Below are 17,880 nucleotides of genomic sequence, written 5' to 3'. Positions count from 1 at the left end.
ATGAAAAATCCTTACTTTGGGTATGTAGGTCAGGGTACCCTTGAGACTGTGATAGAAGTGGGACTTGTGGGTCGAATCCTTCATTTGAATAACATCCAGATATTGCAGGGCATGGACAGCGGGGTCCATGAAAAACCTGATCTATACGAGAAATATTGAGAGTTAGATAATGACAAGCAGTGCTAAAAGTCTTGTAGAAACAGGAAAATAAATTCCATATCGCTTGTTTTAAAAGTTATTAGAAATGTTGCGATTTTTTTGAATATATAAAAGCTTCTGCGTTACATGTTGTACTTTATCTCGGACGAGTCTCCGATTTATTATTACGTACTAACGTAATATGATTAATATAATAAGTATTATGATTTCAAACCGCCGGAAAATTTTAATTTTTATTTAGGAGTTAATTAAATGTTAATATGTATCAAATTTATATATCTGCCAACAAGATTGATACACATATATCAGGTCAAAGAAGGTCAAAACGTTGTTCGCTCCTCTACTAGTGCTTTCTCTACCCATACCAGCCGTTTTTAAATATATAATTCTCTACAATTGGATTTTTCTCGTCATCACAAATTAAGATTGATACACACAATTTTCTTTCTTAACACAAATATATTTTAATAAACAAACAAAAATACAATTTATAATAACCATTATTACAAATAACTATTTGTATAAAAAACCTTTACAGGTGGTTAGGGCACTCAACTCGTAATTTGAGGGTTGCGGGTTCGAATCCCCGTCACACCAAAATATGATCGCCCTTTCAGCCGTGGGGGCGTTATAATATTCGGTCAATCCCGCTATTCGTTGGTAAAAGAGTAGCCCAAGAGTTGGCGGTAGGTGGTGATGACTAGTTGCCTTCTCTCATGTCTTACATTGCTAAATTAGGGACAGATAGCCCTCGTGTAGCTTTGCGCACATTTAAAAAACAAAACAAAAAGTTTTGTTTTTGTGCTTTTTTTAATTTCGCACAAAGCTACTCGAGAGCTATCTGTGCTAGCCGTCCGTAATTTAGTAGTGTAAGCCTAGAGGGAAGGCAACTAGTCATCACCACCCACCGCCAACTCTTGGGCTACTCTTTTACCAACGAATAGTGGGATTGACTGTCACATTATAACACCCCCACGGCTGAAAGGGCGAGCATGTTTGGCGCGACGGGGATGCGAACCCGCGACCCTCAGATTACGAGTCGCACACTTTAACACGCTTGGCCATACCGGGCCAAAAAACAAAAAGAAACTTTACAAACTCACAACAATATTCAATCTTCTATCTGGTCTGGAACAGAATATTTTATCGACGGTCCAGGTTTGCGAGGCGCAAATTACTTTACTTAACGAGAATGCTATCTAGCTCTGTTCTTGTTTGTCTAACATGGTTTACAAGCTTATTTTTCACAGAAGAAGATAGATATCTAATGTTCTCGTAGAAATACTAATGTCAGAAGTTTATTCTTTCAAGTTGAACAGTTCGTTATGTTCGAGATCTGTAAAAGTTCCGGGTCAAATATTTGTAGTTTTCCGATTAATAAGAGTTAATCTCACTTACATCTTCCGAGGCTTATAGTATAGTGACTGTTGCTAGCCAATAATATTCAATTACTGTCTCTTGGCACGTCGATGTATTATAAACATTTAGGCGAGGTTTTAGAAAGTTCAGTTGGCAAAAATACTGATAATTACTATTATTTTACATACATCGTACCTTGTTGATTCTTACGCTCGAGAATCTTCTAGAAATTTAGAGAACAGGAGGGGTTTTCACAAAACACATTTAACAATATACGTTACATGTATCAAACTGAAACACATATAAACATTAAAATACATTTACAATAGTAAATTCGTTAAATTCTGAAACAGCCATTTCTGGGATAATATATTTATTTAGGTGTGTATAACTGTTTCAAAACTACATATATATTCGATAATTAAGTGGGTACCTCTTAAAAAGAAAGTGTAAAACGTTTTGTACCAGAGCATTACTGATAGCAGATCCACACATATATGTTCCTACCAAACTTTACTAAATATCTTACAAGTTTTGTACCTTAGTATTGTTGGAAGGTAAACCCAAAATAATACAAAGATAACAATATAGTTTATAATGATATTATTGAGATCAATAATCAAATTAAGACCCACAGACATCTATTCCACTTTTTAATACATAGAGATACATATAGTTTGTAATTATATTCTTGAGATCGATAACACAACTAAGACCCACAGACATTTTTTTATATATAATACACAGGGATATAGTTTGTAATTATATTCTTGAGATTAACAGCAAAATTAAGACCCATAGAAATCTATTTATATGTAATGCATAGAGATACATATAGTTTGTAATTAAATCCTTGAGATCAATAATAGAACTAAGACACATAATGTAATATCCCAGTTTCAAAGTGTTTCTTTAACATTGGCTGGGCAGGTCCAGATAGTTAGGATGGGTCACTCGTAAAACATGCTCACCTTTTCATCTGTTGGATCGTTATAATGTATGCTAAATCCCACTATTCGTTGGTGAAAGAGTTGGCGGTAAGATGTGATGACTAGCTACCTTCTCTCTAGTTTTTCACTACTAAATTATGGACTGCTAGCGCAGATAGCCCTCGTGTAGCTCTGTGCGAAATTCAAATCAAACGGAACTAGTGGAAATCTACATTCCCTTAATTTTTTTTAGTGTTAAATTGGGGCCGACTAACGCAGATAGCACTCATGTAACTTTACGCTCAAAGAAAGAGATTCTAATCATTACACCACAGATGGTACTCGCACTGAATAAATGGTAAATGTAGTTCTTTACTACTTCTTGTGAGAAAATCTTTGAAAGTATACAATAATTTCAATCTAAGTTTGTGCGTTTTGCATAATCAGTTTTTGTAAACGTCAACATTTCCAATTTTACTTTTAAATTCAACCCGACATAAGGCCTTATTAAAGAGACGTTAAGCCTTTTTTTATCATCGTCTTTTGTCACGTTCGCGCTTTCTCAACTTGGAAATGTTTATAGTTCAACGTAATACGATCTGCCGTACCTAATTCAGGCAGAGTTTATACAGAAGAGAACGTAGCGCCCTCTATAAAACAAACAGGTAAAATATAAACGTACAGCGCTAAAAAGATGTCACGCAACTCCTTTTAAATTATAAACGATTTAGCTTACAATCTTGAGATTTTTCAATTTAATTTGTTCCAAAAAAATAGACTTCTTTTCGCCAAAAATCTCAGCAATTGTATAAAGCCCAGAAAAATAAATAATCACCTGACAATAAACAGGGTTTGTCAAATTAACGCGAGCCCATTTCAGAGAGGAAGGAAGGTTCATTCTTAAGACCAAGTATTGCCATGCCATGAATATTATATTAATTTTAGAGAGCTTTCTTCTGAAACCAAGTAATTAATTATTATTTGAAGGGGACTCATATCTGAACAGCGCAATTTGTTGGAAAATTAATAAAGGTCAAACCTTCTTATATTGCTTAAATTGACGTGTCTATTTTCATGAATTCAGTGCTTAAGCCAAGCAAGAAAAATGTTCCATGTAGCTTTTGTTCCAACAGTCCTTCCTTTAGTCACTGTCAAAACGTTTTCTCTCAAACACCTCTCAAAAATCTAACCCTTAAGTAATAACTATCAACAAGTAATCTTTCAAACACCCAATAAAATACATCCATGAAATATTACCCATCAGGTCCTATCCTTTCAAACACACCTATATCAACCTTCTTTTAATTAATAATTATGAAAATTTATCCGTTTATACGCCTCTACCTAAACATAACCTTTAAGGTTTTACACAACAAAATATATCCTTTCAAACACTCCAACAAAAACCTACCATTTAAACACTTCTATCACATCCTACCATTTTAAACGCCCATGCATCAAACTTACCTTTAAATTTTATTTATCTAAATCTATCCTTATATACACTTCTCTATATATTTAACCTTTTAAATATTATACAACAAAATATTCTTTTTCAAAAGCTCCAAGAAAATCTACAATTTAAATACATCCTCTAAAACATATTCTTATAAACGTCACTATAAATTTTTATCCTTTGAATATCAACTATCAGCTTCTATCTTTCAAAACATATTTTTTAAAATATTATCCACCTGTTCAAAATATCTTGTCCAAATTCACTTTCTAATCTCCTTATACTCTAATTTATAAAATAAATGATTTAACAATAGCACAATGACCGGCAATTTAAAAGTTAAATGCGTTTACTCTAACACGTCAAAATTAGTAAAAAAGCACCAAACGTTGATTTGCGATATGAGAAATAAATACTATCTAAATAATACAAACTGTTTTTTACCAGGCTGTTTGTTTTTAAAACTATCTCTCTTTTTTGATCTAAGTACGGCGACCGTTATAAAAAGTGCTAGAAACTAGCAAACCCCTAAAATGTGAGGAATCACTTAACCGTTTTAAATGTGTTTTGATTACTTTCGGTTTGAATTTCGCTCAAAGCTACACGAGGGCTATCTGCGCTAGCCGCCCCTAATCTAGTAGTGAAAGACTAGAAAGAAAGTAGCTCGTCATCACCCTTCACCGCCAACTCTTTGGCTACTCTTTCAACAACGAATAGTGGGATTTAGCATAACATTATAACGCCCCCAAGGCTGAAAAGGCGAGCATGTTTGGTATGGCAAGGATTCGAACCCGCGACCCTCAGATTACGAGTCGAGTGCCTCAACCACATGGTCATGCCAGGCCTGTTTTAATTGCTACAACCGTTTGGAGAATACTGTACTCTCAAATGAAGAAATATTGAAAGAAAACCTGGTGACTTTCGCAGTAATTGCTAAGACATTCTGCAAAGACTTTCAAGTATATTTTAGAATCACAGCAATACCTCTAACGAAGTCGTGGTGTTGAAATACAAACTTGTTTTGAAAACTAAAAACGTCTGCAGTTCGTTTGATTTGCTATCACAAAATATTAGACCTACCGAAGTAATCATAGTATGCATAACAATTGTTTCTCGGTAACTGAAAAATACAATTTTCTAGAATGTGACAGATAAACTTTAGTGCATCAAGCCTACCACAAAACTGCAGTTAACAAACAGATAGGGTGGATAATGAAAAAATGTACTTTCTAATAAGCTGAAATAAACAATTCCAGAGAATGTAGCGGATCTGTGATCCAGGTTTTATAATAGGCTTATAGTTAGGCCTATTTCATCCAGCTGTTTGGGTTCTAATAAGATTTTTAGTTGCTTTTAAAATAATCACTCTGTGTTGGAAAGGATTTATACAAAGTAATGAATTGAAAGTGTGGTATTTTGTGTTTTAAATAACTAATTTTTACCATTCTCACCGTTATTTATTCAACTTTTACGACAGCCATGTCGAAAAAGCTTACCATGGAGAAGTTCTGGGCGTTAGGACGTCGCCTCGCCTCCAGATTCAAGAGTCCTTGTAGAGGTTCTTGTAAAAGACATGGTATCCTGTCAAGGAAACTACGAAGAGTTTGCTCTAGCTGAAACAATAACCAGACCGTAAACGAAATGTAAAGGAAAATAAAAATTTGTATTGCAGAAAAAAATATTCACTTCAACAATCTTTATAATTTGGAAACAACTGCCTGTAAAATCATGTTTTTATTTTCAGTGTTCTGCGATTCCAAAATGAACAAATTAAGAGGAAAATGAAAAGAAAGCATTTGCAATCAACGTGATTTTTATCAGAAATCTTAGGCTTAGTGGTTTAGGATGCTTCGCTAACTTTCTGCGTTTTCACCAGTTTTTTAATAGACCACGATTCTACATGACGACATTATTCGGTATAAAATTTAAACATTCATTTTAAGCTATAACAAATTCAACGATGTTAGAATATCATTAAAATAGGCTTAATATTTGTCCAAACATCATTATAGGCTCCTGATGTTTCCCTTCTTTTTTGCATTTTTCTTATGAAACTATGCACAAGTGCAAATACATGAAAGCTTATTTTAGATTTGTGTTGCTTAACCCATAACAGTCGGTTGAGGTTGTACGTGTTCCATAAGTAATAACTCCTTTTATATTTATAGTTATTACAATTCCATGATATTATTAGTTATATTATTTACGATAGATTTGAATGTCGTAAGCTAATTTTATCACTTCGAAAATTTTTCCTTTGATTGTTTGCAGTGTATGCAGTCTCTAAGATAATGTTATTGGAATTATGGCCGAAAATATCGTTAACAGAAAGGGTATTTAACTGACAATTCAAAGCTTTTCAGTCATTCTAGTACTTTTATTTTTATCTTGTTTATGATATGTAGCAGCTCTAGTTGATTTATTATCACAATAGATCGACTTCTTTATAGTAATTTATTTATTCTCGTTTCTTTAAATTATTTTTAATCAGAAGTTCATTATAATAAAATACTGTATAATGAATTTAATTAAAGAACTTTAAAAGTGCAATTAACAAAATTTAAAATGCCCATTGTGTCTTTACTAAAGTAGATAATAAACCTATTATTTCAATACTGGGAAGATAGCTTGCGTACCCATTCAACGCACAGGAAGACTAAGGAAAGATTCGAACGCTGATATCTCAGTGTTATTCCCTCTAGGAGTATATATATATTAGGTTTGGTAAAAATTGGTCCGGCTGTTCGCCAGTTACACACACAGACAGACTTTTTAATAAAAATGTTTTATATAAAAATTTACTATCTTTGGGTTCATAAAATACATTTAGGATTTATTTGTAACCAACAAGAACCCTTGACCAGTGGGAACTACTAAATAACCTCAGATGAATGTGACTTTAGGGTTAGCTTCTGAGAGTCGTTTGTGTTCGTGTTTCCGATTTTTACAATTTGTTGAAAATAACTAATTATGTGCACGGAAACGTATTGTATCTAGACAAAGGTATTCTTTGATGTACTGACTGACATGATAGTGGGTTGTTTTAAGAAGTAAAGATAAATTAAGCCCTTGAAAACAAAATGGTTTGTTCATATTCAGTGAATTGAACACCACTTATCTTTTACTCGCTTTTATTTCTTTTGCTAAGGTACATTGAAACTGTTGCCAACAGACAGTATCTGTTACTAAAATACGCAGAATCTGTTGCTGAGGTATATTGAAACTGTTGCCAACAGACAGTATCTGTTACTAAAATACGCAGAATCTGTTGCTGAGGTATATTGAAACTGTTGCCAACAGACAGTATCTGTTACTAAAATATGCAGAATCTGTTGCTGAGGTATATTGCATCTGTTACAAGGATACACCGAATCTGTCACTAGTAGCTGTTGTTTGGTTGGTTGTTTCGTGTTTATTGGCACAAAGCAACTGAGCTATTTGCACCAAACAGCCGGTAAAAAGTAAAATCAGTAAAATATGTAAAAAGGAATCATGCTAAAACAGAACCTTGTCCATTTTTCGGATTAACATCTTAAATAGAATTAAAAAGACAAATGACCCTTAAAAATTTAAAAACACAACTGAGGTGGACATGAGGATACGCGTCATCTGTTACTACGAGACACTTCATGTGTTACAAGGGTGCATTGTTTATAAAACTTTTTACTTACCGACTGAACTAGGTTTGTATACTGAGCTATACTTAGATTTGCTTCAATAAGGGACCGTCCATTGTTATAAACAGCACAGATAAGCAGGCCTAATGAGAACATGTCACTTAGAGGAGAGCAGCTAGATGTTGTCTGGACTTCTGGAGCAGTGTAATCCAAGTCAGGTTGACCCATCTTCGGAAGTTTGGAAGTGAAGGACTGACAAGGTACAGGACTCTAAGGAACGAAAACAAGGAAAAATATCAAATCTTTTTGGTGCACATTGTTGTATAACAGACATTTTAGTACTAGTTATTTAATTGGTCACTGAACGTTTCGCTTGACTTCTTTCTCTGAAGCTTTTAATTCTCAGTTTCGTTTTGTGTTCTGGTGCAACGCTTTTGAAGTTGTAAAGCGAAACGCTGAACGTACAAAAAACAAATATATTGTTATAAAGTCATTTATTTCTACTATTAAAAGGCATGCCGTAGATATGGATATCTGAACACTATGAAACGTATACAGAAAATATCCGGTAACCATGCCGTGGAGAAGGATATTCGATAACAATTAAACGTATTTAGAAAATTTTTGGTAGTGGTAACCACGTGGTGATGTTTTTCTCAAGACTTTGGTTGCATAAACTGCAAATGCGGAAATAACGTTCTAAATTGTAATAAACAATAAATAATGTTATGTACTGGACGGCCATTTTCATTTTTGCCAGGATCGAGTTCAGATTAGCGGCTAGCATGCTAAGTTGTAGCCTACAGAGTGTATGTTTTGCTGACGTCATAACAGTACATACTGTAACGTTAACCGTCCCTTGACGTAATTGTAGTGTCTACTGACTGAGTGACAGACAATACACTGATATATGGTGGTGCGAGTGGTTAACAATAGAAGTGACCCCGTCAGGCGACTTTCGGTTCTAGTTCAGGGAAATTATCGTATAATTAAGGTTGAAACTTGAAGTAAAGTTTCTTTAGAATTAGTTTTCTTCGAGTCGAAACTCTGGTTCTACGTAGACTCTTTTTCGATATCACCTCTTTACACGGCTGTTCGGAGTACTATATCTTGACTGTTTATACATACGTAAAATGTCTTAATGGTAATTTGTAGGTTTATGACTTCTCAAAAACTCTGATGCTTCATTACCTTAATCAATTTAATTGATTTTCTTGTGAGGTACAATTTTATTCTTGAATGACAGATATATCTCATTTTCCTTCTCTCTGTAATTTGAAACCGAAACAAACTTTAAATATATTGTTAGTTTCTTATTTGTGCTGAAATCTACGTAAACTTAGAATATAAATCCATTGTTAATAAAAATACATCGTGTTTAACATCAGTTCGTACGGTTGGATTTAAATAGTTTACGCGCATCCCTCGTGCTTGTCTGTCGCAAGGGGTATGAACGCTGTATTCACTCTTTTAGTTGGATTAGTCAGGAGATCACAGTTAGCACGTGCTAGTCGTACAGTCACGAAGTGCACTGGATTTTATTGTTTTAAAATAATGGTTATCAAGAGAATACACCATTCCTAACAATATATTTGCTATCGATATTTTACGCTTAACAAAAAGTTATTTTCGTGGTGTTCGTCACATGATATTTGTTCCTTCTGTGTATTAGTTACCATGATATTTGTTCCTTCTGTGTATTAGTTACCATGATATTTGTTCCATCTGTGTATTAGTTACCATGATATTTGTTCCATCTGTGTATTAGTTACCATGATATTTGTTCCTTCTGTGTATTAGTTAGCATGATATTTGTTCCTTCTGTGTATTAGTTACCATGATATTTGTTCCTTCTGTGTATTAGTTACCACGATATTTGTTCCTTCTGTGTATTAGTTACCATGATATTTGTTCCTTCTGTGTATTAGTTACCACGATATTTGTTCCATCTGTGTATTAGTTACCATGATATTTGTTCCATCTGTGTATTAGTTACCATGATATTTGTTCCTTCTGTGTATTAGTTACCATGATATTTGTTCCTTCTGTGTATTAGTTACCATGATATTTGTTCCTTCTGTGTATTAGTTACCGTGATATTTGTTCCTTCTGTTTATTAGTTACTCCACGTTAAAAGATATTCTCTCGGACGTGATCACGTTTTTCTCATTAGTCTCCATGCCATTACTGGCTTTCCCTCGTGACACATTCAGCCCTTAGGTCTAAATAACTTAAAAGCATAAAGCCAGAAGAAATTACTCTCCATTAAATATCAGCCAGTGCAAAAACTCGTCATATATTTATACTCCTGTAACAAGACGACATATTTTATGTGTTATCTGACATCAATACATGTTGCTTGGAAAAACACGCCACACGACAGGCCTGCTGTGTCAGTTTCTCCTCATAAAGAAAGACAGCGTACGATTACAAATATTTAGTATTTATGACCTGAAGTCTTTCAGGACTCGAAAAACTGAGATATGATGATTCAAGTATTGTTATATAATTCAGATTCAGTGAAATCTGGGATCTTATTAACTTTACTACCTTTTCACATATTCACTCAAACTATTTGTATTAGTACAAAACCTTTATCAACAGAGCCTCAGGTAACTAGACAACCATTATATAGCAGTTTAAACAATGTTAACTAGAGAACCAGTATATAGTAGTCTAAACACTGCCTGAAAACTACCTCACGTAACTACAGAATCTTTATATAGTAGTTTAAGCACTGTCCAATACCTACCTCACGTAAATATAGAACCTTAATATGGAAGTCTAAACACTATCCAATACCTACCTCACGTAACTAGAGCACCTATATATAGTAGTTCAAACAATGTCCAAATTCTACCTCACGTAACAAGAGAACCTTTATAAAGTATTTTAAACAATGTCCAAATCTTACCTCACGTAAATGGAGAACCATTATATAGTAATTTAAACACTGTCCGATACCTAACTCACGCAACTAGAGAACCTTTATATAGTAGTTTAAATATACCTAAGAGCTACTTCACATAACTATGAAACCTTTATAAAGTAGTTTGAACTCTGTCCAATATCTACCTCACGTAACTAGAACACCTTTATATAATAATTTAAACAATGTTTAGTACGTACCTCACGTTACTAGAGAACCTTTATATAGTAGTTTAAACACTGTCCAATACGTACCCCACGTAACTAGAGAACATTTATATAGTAGTTGAAACACTGCCTAAAAACTACCTCGTGTAACTATAGAACCTTTACACAGTAGTTTAAACACTGTCCAATATATACTTCACATAGCTAGACAACATTTATATAGTAGTTTAAACAATGTCCAATGCCTACCTCATGTAACTATAGAATATTTATATAGTTGTTTAAACGCTGTGAAGCCTACATCTGCTACTTAAACTTTACCCAAAGCTATGTCACATATGATGTAAATTATTAATCTCTTATGTACAATCTAGATCATCTCAGTAGAAGAACCAAGGTGTTGTAGTCACACCCTGTGTGAATCTTCATTCACTTGAAAATGATCTTAAATATTCTTACCAACTATCATGAACGTTTTTTTCTCATTAGTGAGAAAGAATTTTGTTATCACTGTCATCTAAATGCTATTATTAATTAAAGAGCTTTGTTAACGGTTTGTTAAAGATTTAACATTGTGTTATATCTTAAGTATTTCTCGAAAATTCCACGAGACTATCTGTTGAAAGAAGATTGGTCTTATATGTAAATGTAATCATGAGATAAAGTCGAACTTGAATCTGCTGGGGATTGGATATATTGTAATTGAATTACCCAAGACACGTGAATCGTGAAACAGCTTGGCCTGTCATGTGAGAGTCTTTACGATTTTATTGGACATTCTGAATAATATAAAAGTTGAGTTATAATACCGTTCAACTTTAAATAAAACGTTTTCCTTCCCTTTGGCAAGGATAGCTCTTACATCTGTTGCAAATAAAAACCCATCCAGCAGGAAATGCATCTCATGTTTAAGGGAATTATAATTTATAGCGGATGCACTGATAATTAATTAAAAACAAAGCAGATGATTAAGGACATAAAACTAGAAAAATACAATTAAAATTGTCTGCACAATAAATGTCAATTCGAATAATAATATATGAGTAATTGGACTTCTTACTGTTATATCTGACTGAACTGATTTGACAGAATGTCTCCATTTTCCAAAAATCGATTGCTTTATACACGTTAGAAACGTGAACTAACATACATTGTAAATACGACATGAAAGCTTGTAACTAAAGAAATAAGAATAATGCAAATGATGTGGTGTCACAACTGTCTATACTCGGTTTGTATAAATATAATAGTAGTGTCTGTTGTATGTCCATGCAACTACTTATCTATATAAATATAACAGTACTGTAACACATTTGTTTGCTTTAGTATAATAGAACATGTTTTAATATTAAATTTCAAATCGTAACAACAGAATTAACATTCTCGAGAAACTACCGAACAACAAAGAAACTACTGAGAGTTCTGATATAACACCGAAAAGTTAACACACCTTTATTATACCGAATAACAAATACATTAAAAGGGATAAAACTCAACGTAATGTTTGTAAATAACAATATATTTAGCTAATAAACATTCTTTTAAAATGATGGATTATAAATTATGAAATTTAGTATATTAGTGCCACCTTGCGTTAATAAGAACATTGAAAAAGTGTTGTCTATAGTTACTTTGTACGAGGTTGATAGAGTGTTAGTTCTTAGAAGACCTTTATGTCTGCGTGACGAACAAATTATCATACCAGGTTACTTGTTGCTAATTGGTCCTTTAAGTCAAGGTTGCTTTAAACAGTAAAATTTATTAAGTTCAGTGACGAAAGTTGCAGAATGGAGTATTATGTAGTCAGGTGAAATTTGGTGGACATACATGGATGATTATTTCTCACTGTCCTGCCAAAAGTTGTCCACGCCCGTTGATAACGATGGACAGATTTTGGAGATTTTTGATTGCCGCGTGCGATCAACGCTGTGTAGTTGATGTATGCGCTTTACTGATTACCCCTGTAATTTTAACTGTTTTAAATGTTTCCCGCTAGAACAGTATTAGTTTTTTAAAACTTTCTACGCCATGAAAAACGATTATTTTTATTCAAAGTTCACATAATGTACCAGTATTAACTGTTAGGTAAGTAATGGAATGTTAGAATATGAATATTCTTTTACTGTGTATCCAGAAACAAACTTTGCAGTAGAAAAATTTACTATAATCATGGCGGTTAAAAAAGATTTAATAACTTGTGCACATAGATTAATTAAATATGTAGAAACTGTGTAAACCTTTTAAAATATTTGCACAAGGGTCACTTTCTCACGGGGCTCAGGTACAGAGAAAGATAGTTAAGTTCGAGTTTTGCAACTGGCGAACTAGGTTCGAATCCTTACGACACCATAGAGTCTTCACCGCACTTTAAGCCTTTGGTGCGATGCAAGAGCGACCGCCTATCCTTTACTTTATGATGGTTACTAGTTCATAACTAGAGACGGTAGAAGATAGCCTTAGTAACTATATATATCAGAACACGCTCTCACACTAGTAACTGTAATCTATTCTGTTGTATGTTATGCTCTGTAGGAACGTAATTAAAATACCTGGTGAACATGTAGTCTTGCGTAGATTTAAACGAATTAATATTCCTTTGTACAAACGTATTTTGCACATTATTTTATTAAACGATTTGCCGGTTTCAGATGGATCAGCGTTAAGATTGTGGACTTATAATTCCGAAATCCAGATTTCGATTCATAGTAGCAGACAGAACGTTTGTCGTTTACTAAAAACATAAAGATTTACCATGATGTCTGTTTCACTACACTTCTCAGTGAACTCCAAGCCCGCCAGCTTCCACGTGCCTCTTCTATTCACAATCACCGACTGTGGACAGACGTTCCTATGGATTAATTTGCACGAGTAATGTAGGAAGGCTAGACCTTCTGTGAGCTGAGGAAAGAGAAATAAAAGTTAGTTGATAAAGGTGAAAAACTGGACTTGATAATATCCGGTTCAGACGTTCATTATTGTGTCACAGCACTAACGGAATCTAAGGATGGCAGATAGACAGATAAAGATTCAACAATATATATATATATATTTAGTCAAAACTGTACTGTTAGTTCAACACATCACATTCGAATTATTGACTCAGCAGAAAATATCTACAAAGGTTTGTGTGACTATCTCTCTGTCTATATATTTTTCCACTACTTTAAATAGACGGTACAAAGAGGAAATAAGTGGTTGATAATGTCAAGTCAGAAGGAATTGTGAAATAATGGAAACAGTTACTAAGTCTCACAGAAAAACAAAGTAAGAGTATGAAATAAATAAATTATTATTCTACAATAATAACAGAAGGTATAATTATATTAATATTTTAATTTTAAAAGATGTATTGGATGAACTCCAATTAGACTAATTTTATTTTTTGTGAGCATTTTTAAAATACTTGATTTATACAGAAAGTGTTATATATTTGTTGTGTATTTGGAAAAATATATATATTTAATTTACTTATGTTTAGTTCAAGAACACTATTTGTATGTTTTTGTTATAAATCATATCCTAAAGATTAACATTTAGAGTCACGAAACTGGTTGAAAGAAATAATGAAGGAGATAAAAATAGAAAAGTCTGATACTCTAGGGTTTTGTTATGTATAAAACGTACATATGAAAAGGTTAATTTGGAAAACTACATACATAACCAAGTAATATGTTTTCCATTTTTCAGTGAGACGCATAAAACTATTTTATTAAGAGAAGTTTAGTTTACTTTTGTTTATCACAGTTTCAGTCAACTCGTGGAAAATTATGCTAGTTTATCATTCCAATAATTGAAGATGTTTTTCAGTTCTCAACTGTATCTTATTAAGTTAGTCGTGTTAACGATAAAATTCAGCTCAATAAAAACAATACATTTCTGGGTGATTAAATTTCGTTTTAAACAAGGCAAAGATACATCTTTTCACTTGATACAAATATTTATATAATTAGAGAAGGAAAAAGTTGACAGTGCGTTGAATAATTGTTCACTTTTCGTAAATAAATTTTGCTATTATCGTAACGCTGATCTTAGCCTATCTCTAACTGATCACAATTGAGGGTTAGGTATGAATAATATGTAATTGTTTGTTTATTTTGGAGTTAAGCACAAAGCAACACAATGTGCTATCTGTGCTTTGCCCACCACGGGTATCAAAACCCGGATTCTAGCGTTGTAGGTCTGCAGTCATCCCGCTGTGCCACTGGGGAGGGCAGGTAATTGTTAACAGAATAACTAATTTACTTCCAAGACAAGGCTGTTTTCATTTTGAATGTATTTAGTGTATTTGTTAGTTTTATTTTACAACGTAATCTTCCCCCTCAGGGGCATATCGGCAAGCCTACGGACTTAAAACGCTAAAAACCGGGTTCCGATACCCGTGGTATGCACAGCACAGATTCCCTATTGTGCCAGTTGAATGATTCATCTCACCCTTGGAACTGTTATCACACTGGTTGTTAGGGCTCTTAATTCATAATAAGGAAATCCATCACCCTGAATATTCTTGATATCTGAGACGTAGGGGCGTTAGAATGTCATGTCCAATCCCATTATTTGCTGGTAAAGAGTAGCCCAAGAGTTGACGGTGGGTGGTGTTGACCAATTACCTTCTCTTTGATTTATAACTTCAAAATCAAGGACGCCTAGCACATATAGCCCTGAAGTAGTTTTGTGCGAATTCAACAAAACAGACAAGACAATTAATTTCTTACTTTAACGCAGAACTTCGTTTTTAAACATTAAAACAGAGTTGATTGATTTTAATTAACACAGGACTTTTTATTGTATTTTGAAGTTCCTCTTATATAATTAAATTCAGAGCTTGAACTCGCTCGAGCCTATGAGCGCTATCCCTCGTGTCCTCCCTGTGGCATGTTGGTAACTTTACCTGTTTAGAACGCGAACATTTTGTATATGGGGGTTCAATACCACATGATAGACACGGTATATAACGTAATGTGGCTTTTCTGTATGATAAGTAGCTTAGCAAACCATTAATTCTTAATTATAATAATGTAAATATTCGTACAACGTTTCATTCAAATCTGTTTCTCGAAAATTGTTTCTTATTAGATATTAAGTTAAAAGTTTATCTTAACAGCCACGTGACAGGTAGATAGTTAAAATGCTGTTATATCAAAAGAAGTATCAATGGAGAAAACCATTTTGTTTTTACGTTAAAAACAAACTAATTTACAAGTTGTAATCCTTATGGCGTGAAAATGTACATCAGTAGTGAAGTTTACTTACCTTTCTTTATGTTATCCCCACGGATTCACGAGACATTATTTGTCCAACACATTTTAGTTAAAGGGAAACTTTATTTGACTTGGAATGAAACATACTGACAACTTTGGGCTTTCTTTATTTCATGAACAAGATCTACGAGTTTGTTAAGTAAGTAGAAAGGTCTTTACTAGCAATGAAACTACAAAAAAAATAAACAACTTTGTTTTTCTTTTTGATTCGTTTGTTTTATTTTGAATTTCGCTCAAAGCTGCACGAGGTCTATCTGCGCTATCAGTCCCTACTTTAACATTGTAAGACAAGAGGAAAGGCAGCTAGTCATCACCACCTACCACCAACTCTTGAGCTACTCTTTTATCAACAAATAGTGAGATTGACCATCGCATATAATGCCCCAATAGCATGTTTCGTGTGACGAGGACTCGAGTCTGTGACCCTCAGATTACAATTCGAGCGCTCTAACAATCTGTATCAATTTTTAAGTTGTTTTCTTAATACAGTAATTTTATTATCTTTGTAAAACATCTTTCAGTTTTGTATGTACTATTTTAATTGTTTATTAACAAATAAAATAACAGTATATCTATTTAGACAATGAGTCACAACAACGGTTGCAATATTTTATTTAGGAACACTAATCTTTCCACCTAACTCTTTTATTATTAAAAAATTGGTTATTTTTAGCAGCTTCCAATCCTTCTAGAATAACAATTTCCGGACAATGATGTTAAATTAGATACTTTTTTTAGAACTTTCACTTTTTCAGCGAGATTTGCTGGAAGATTCGATTTTATATGTGAGTAATTTAGAAACCATCATACTGATGTGAATTTGTGTAAAGATACCAGTTTTGTTTTTTAGGGTTAACCACTTACCAGCACATCTCAAAAGAACGAGGTTTTATTATTTCTTTCAAAGATAAATTTAATCTCCCTATTCATTGAACTTAAAGTCCAAATACATGTATTAATATCTCAGTTTCATAACACCAAACAGTTGTCTAGAAAACTTTAAAGTTTTTGCTTTTACATCAACTGCAAAATTATCTTCAAAATAATTACGTACTGTATTAAATCAAAAAATCGCACAATGATGTGAGCATAAATTTAAGTGACTTTTGTATCAATTATTGCACTAGAAGCCTGATAGAAAATTTGTTCTTGATAAATAAAGAAAAACGAAAGCAAGATCTAAACCTATTAATTTATCTTGTCGAAAACCATTTTTAAAACATGAACAAAAATATGCAACATCGAAAGAAACAAAAACTCTGTTTTCTTCAAACAGATTTATCAGAGTATGGTGATCACACTTCCATCACTAAATATGGTCGCCCTATCAGTCGTGAGAGCGTTATAATGTGATGTTCAATCCTACTATTTGTTGTTGAAAGAGTAGCCCAAGAGTGGGTGGGTGGGTTAACTAGCTATCTTCCTTAAAACCTATCATCCCAAAATTAGGGACAACTAGCACAGACAGTCCTCGACTAGCTTTGCATAAAATGTAACGAACGAATAACTTTTTTTAAATTTCTTACCACGTTTTTACAGAGTTAAAATCATCCGTAATAATGCTTGGAATGCGAGATAATAAAGTTAAAATCATCCGTAATAATGCTCGGAATGTGAGATAATAAAGTTAAAATCATCCGTAATAATGCTCGGAATGTGAGATAATAAAGTTAAAATCATCCGTAATAATGCTCGGAATGTGAGATAATGAAGTTAAAATCATCCGTAATAATGCTCGGAATGTGAAGGTTTAACAATACGTCCAAAAGATCATTTCAGTTTCTTAGTTGTTAGATTCCCTTCAACAATCTATCGTCCCGAAATAATGGGAAGTTTTAAAATGTTATTGTGTTCACTGTTTTATGTACAACACTATTTAGTTAATATGGTTTGATTGGAGGATTTTTTATAGTACATAAAAATTTTCAATTTCTGAATTACTAAACATTCTTTATCTTTAATTCTTCTGCAAAGTTCATTAATGATTCTCTAATGGAATTTGTGCC

At 33.2% G+C, this 17,880-nt stretch overlaps 1 protein-coding gene and 1 long non-coding RNA gene across 2 annotated transcripts in view; one reads left to right on the top strand and one right to left on the bottom strand.

Moving 5' to 3' along the window:
* LOC143236629 (uncharacterized) overlaps positions 1–6,442 on the top strand; it is a 36,208-nt gene extending 29,766 nt beyond the window's left edge. Inside the window, exon 4 of the long non-coding RNA XR_013019630.1 lies at positions 5,381–6,442. This is a non-coding gene — a long non-coding RNA (uncharacterized LOC143236629). The remainder of the gene's footprint in view (positions 1–5,380) is intronic.
* The window catches only part of LOC143236627 (SCY1-like protein 2), a 96,782-nt gene that overhangs the window by 18,968 nt on the left and 59,934 nt on the right, over positions 1–17,880 (bottom strand). Inside the window, exons 5-8 of the mRNA XM_076474970.1 lie at positions 13,368–13,514; positions 7,575–7,790; positions 5,400–5,516; positions 16–141 (exon numbers count right to left, since the gene is read on the bottom strand). Coding sequence (XP_076331085.1) covers positions 16–141; positions 5,400–5,516; positions 7,575–7,790; positions 13,368–13,514 — 606 coding nt within the window. The remainder of the gene's footprint in view (positions 1–15; positions 142–5,399; positions 5,517–7,574; positions 7,791–13,367; positions 13,515–17,880) is intronic.

Source organism: Tachypleus tridentatus, chromosome 13 (assembly GCF_004210375.1).
Source record: "Tachypleus tridentatus isolate NWPU-2018 chromosome 13, ASM421037v1, whole genome shotgun sequence".
NCBI lineage: Eukaryota > Metazoa > Arthropoda > Merostomata > Xiphosura > Limulidae > Tachypleus > Tachypleus tridentatus.
This window is presented reverse-complemented; position numbering and strand designations above follow the sequence as displayed.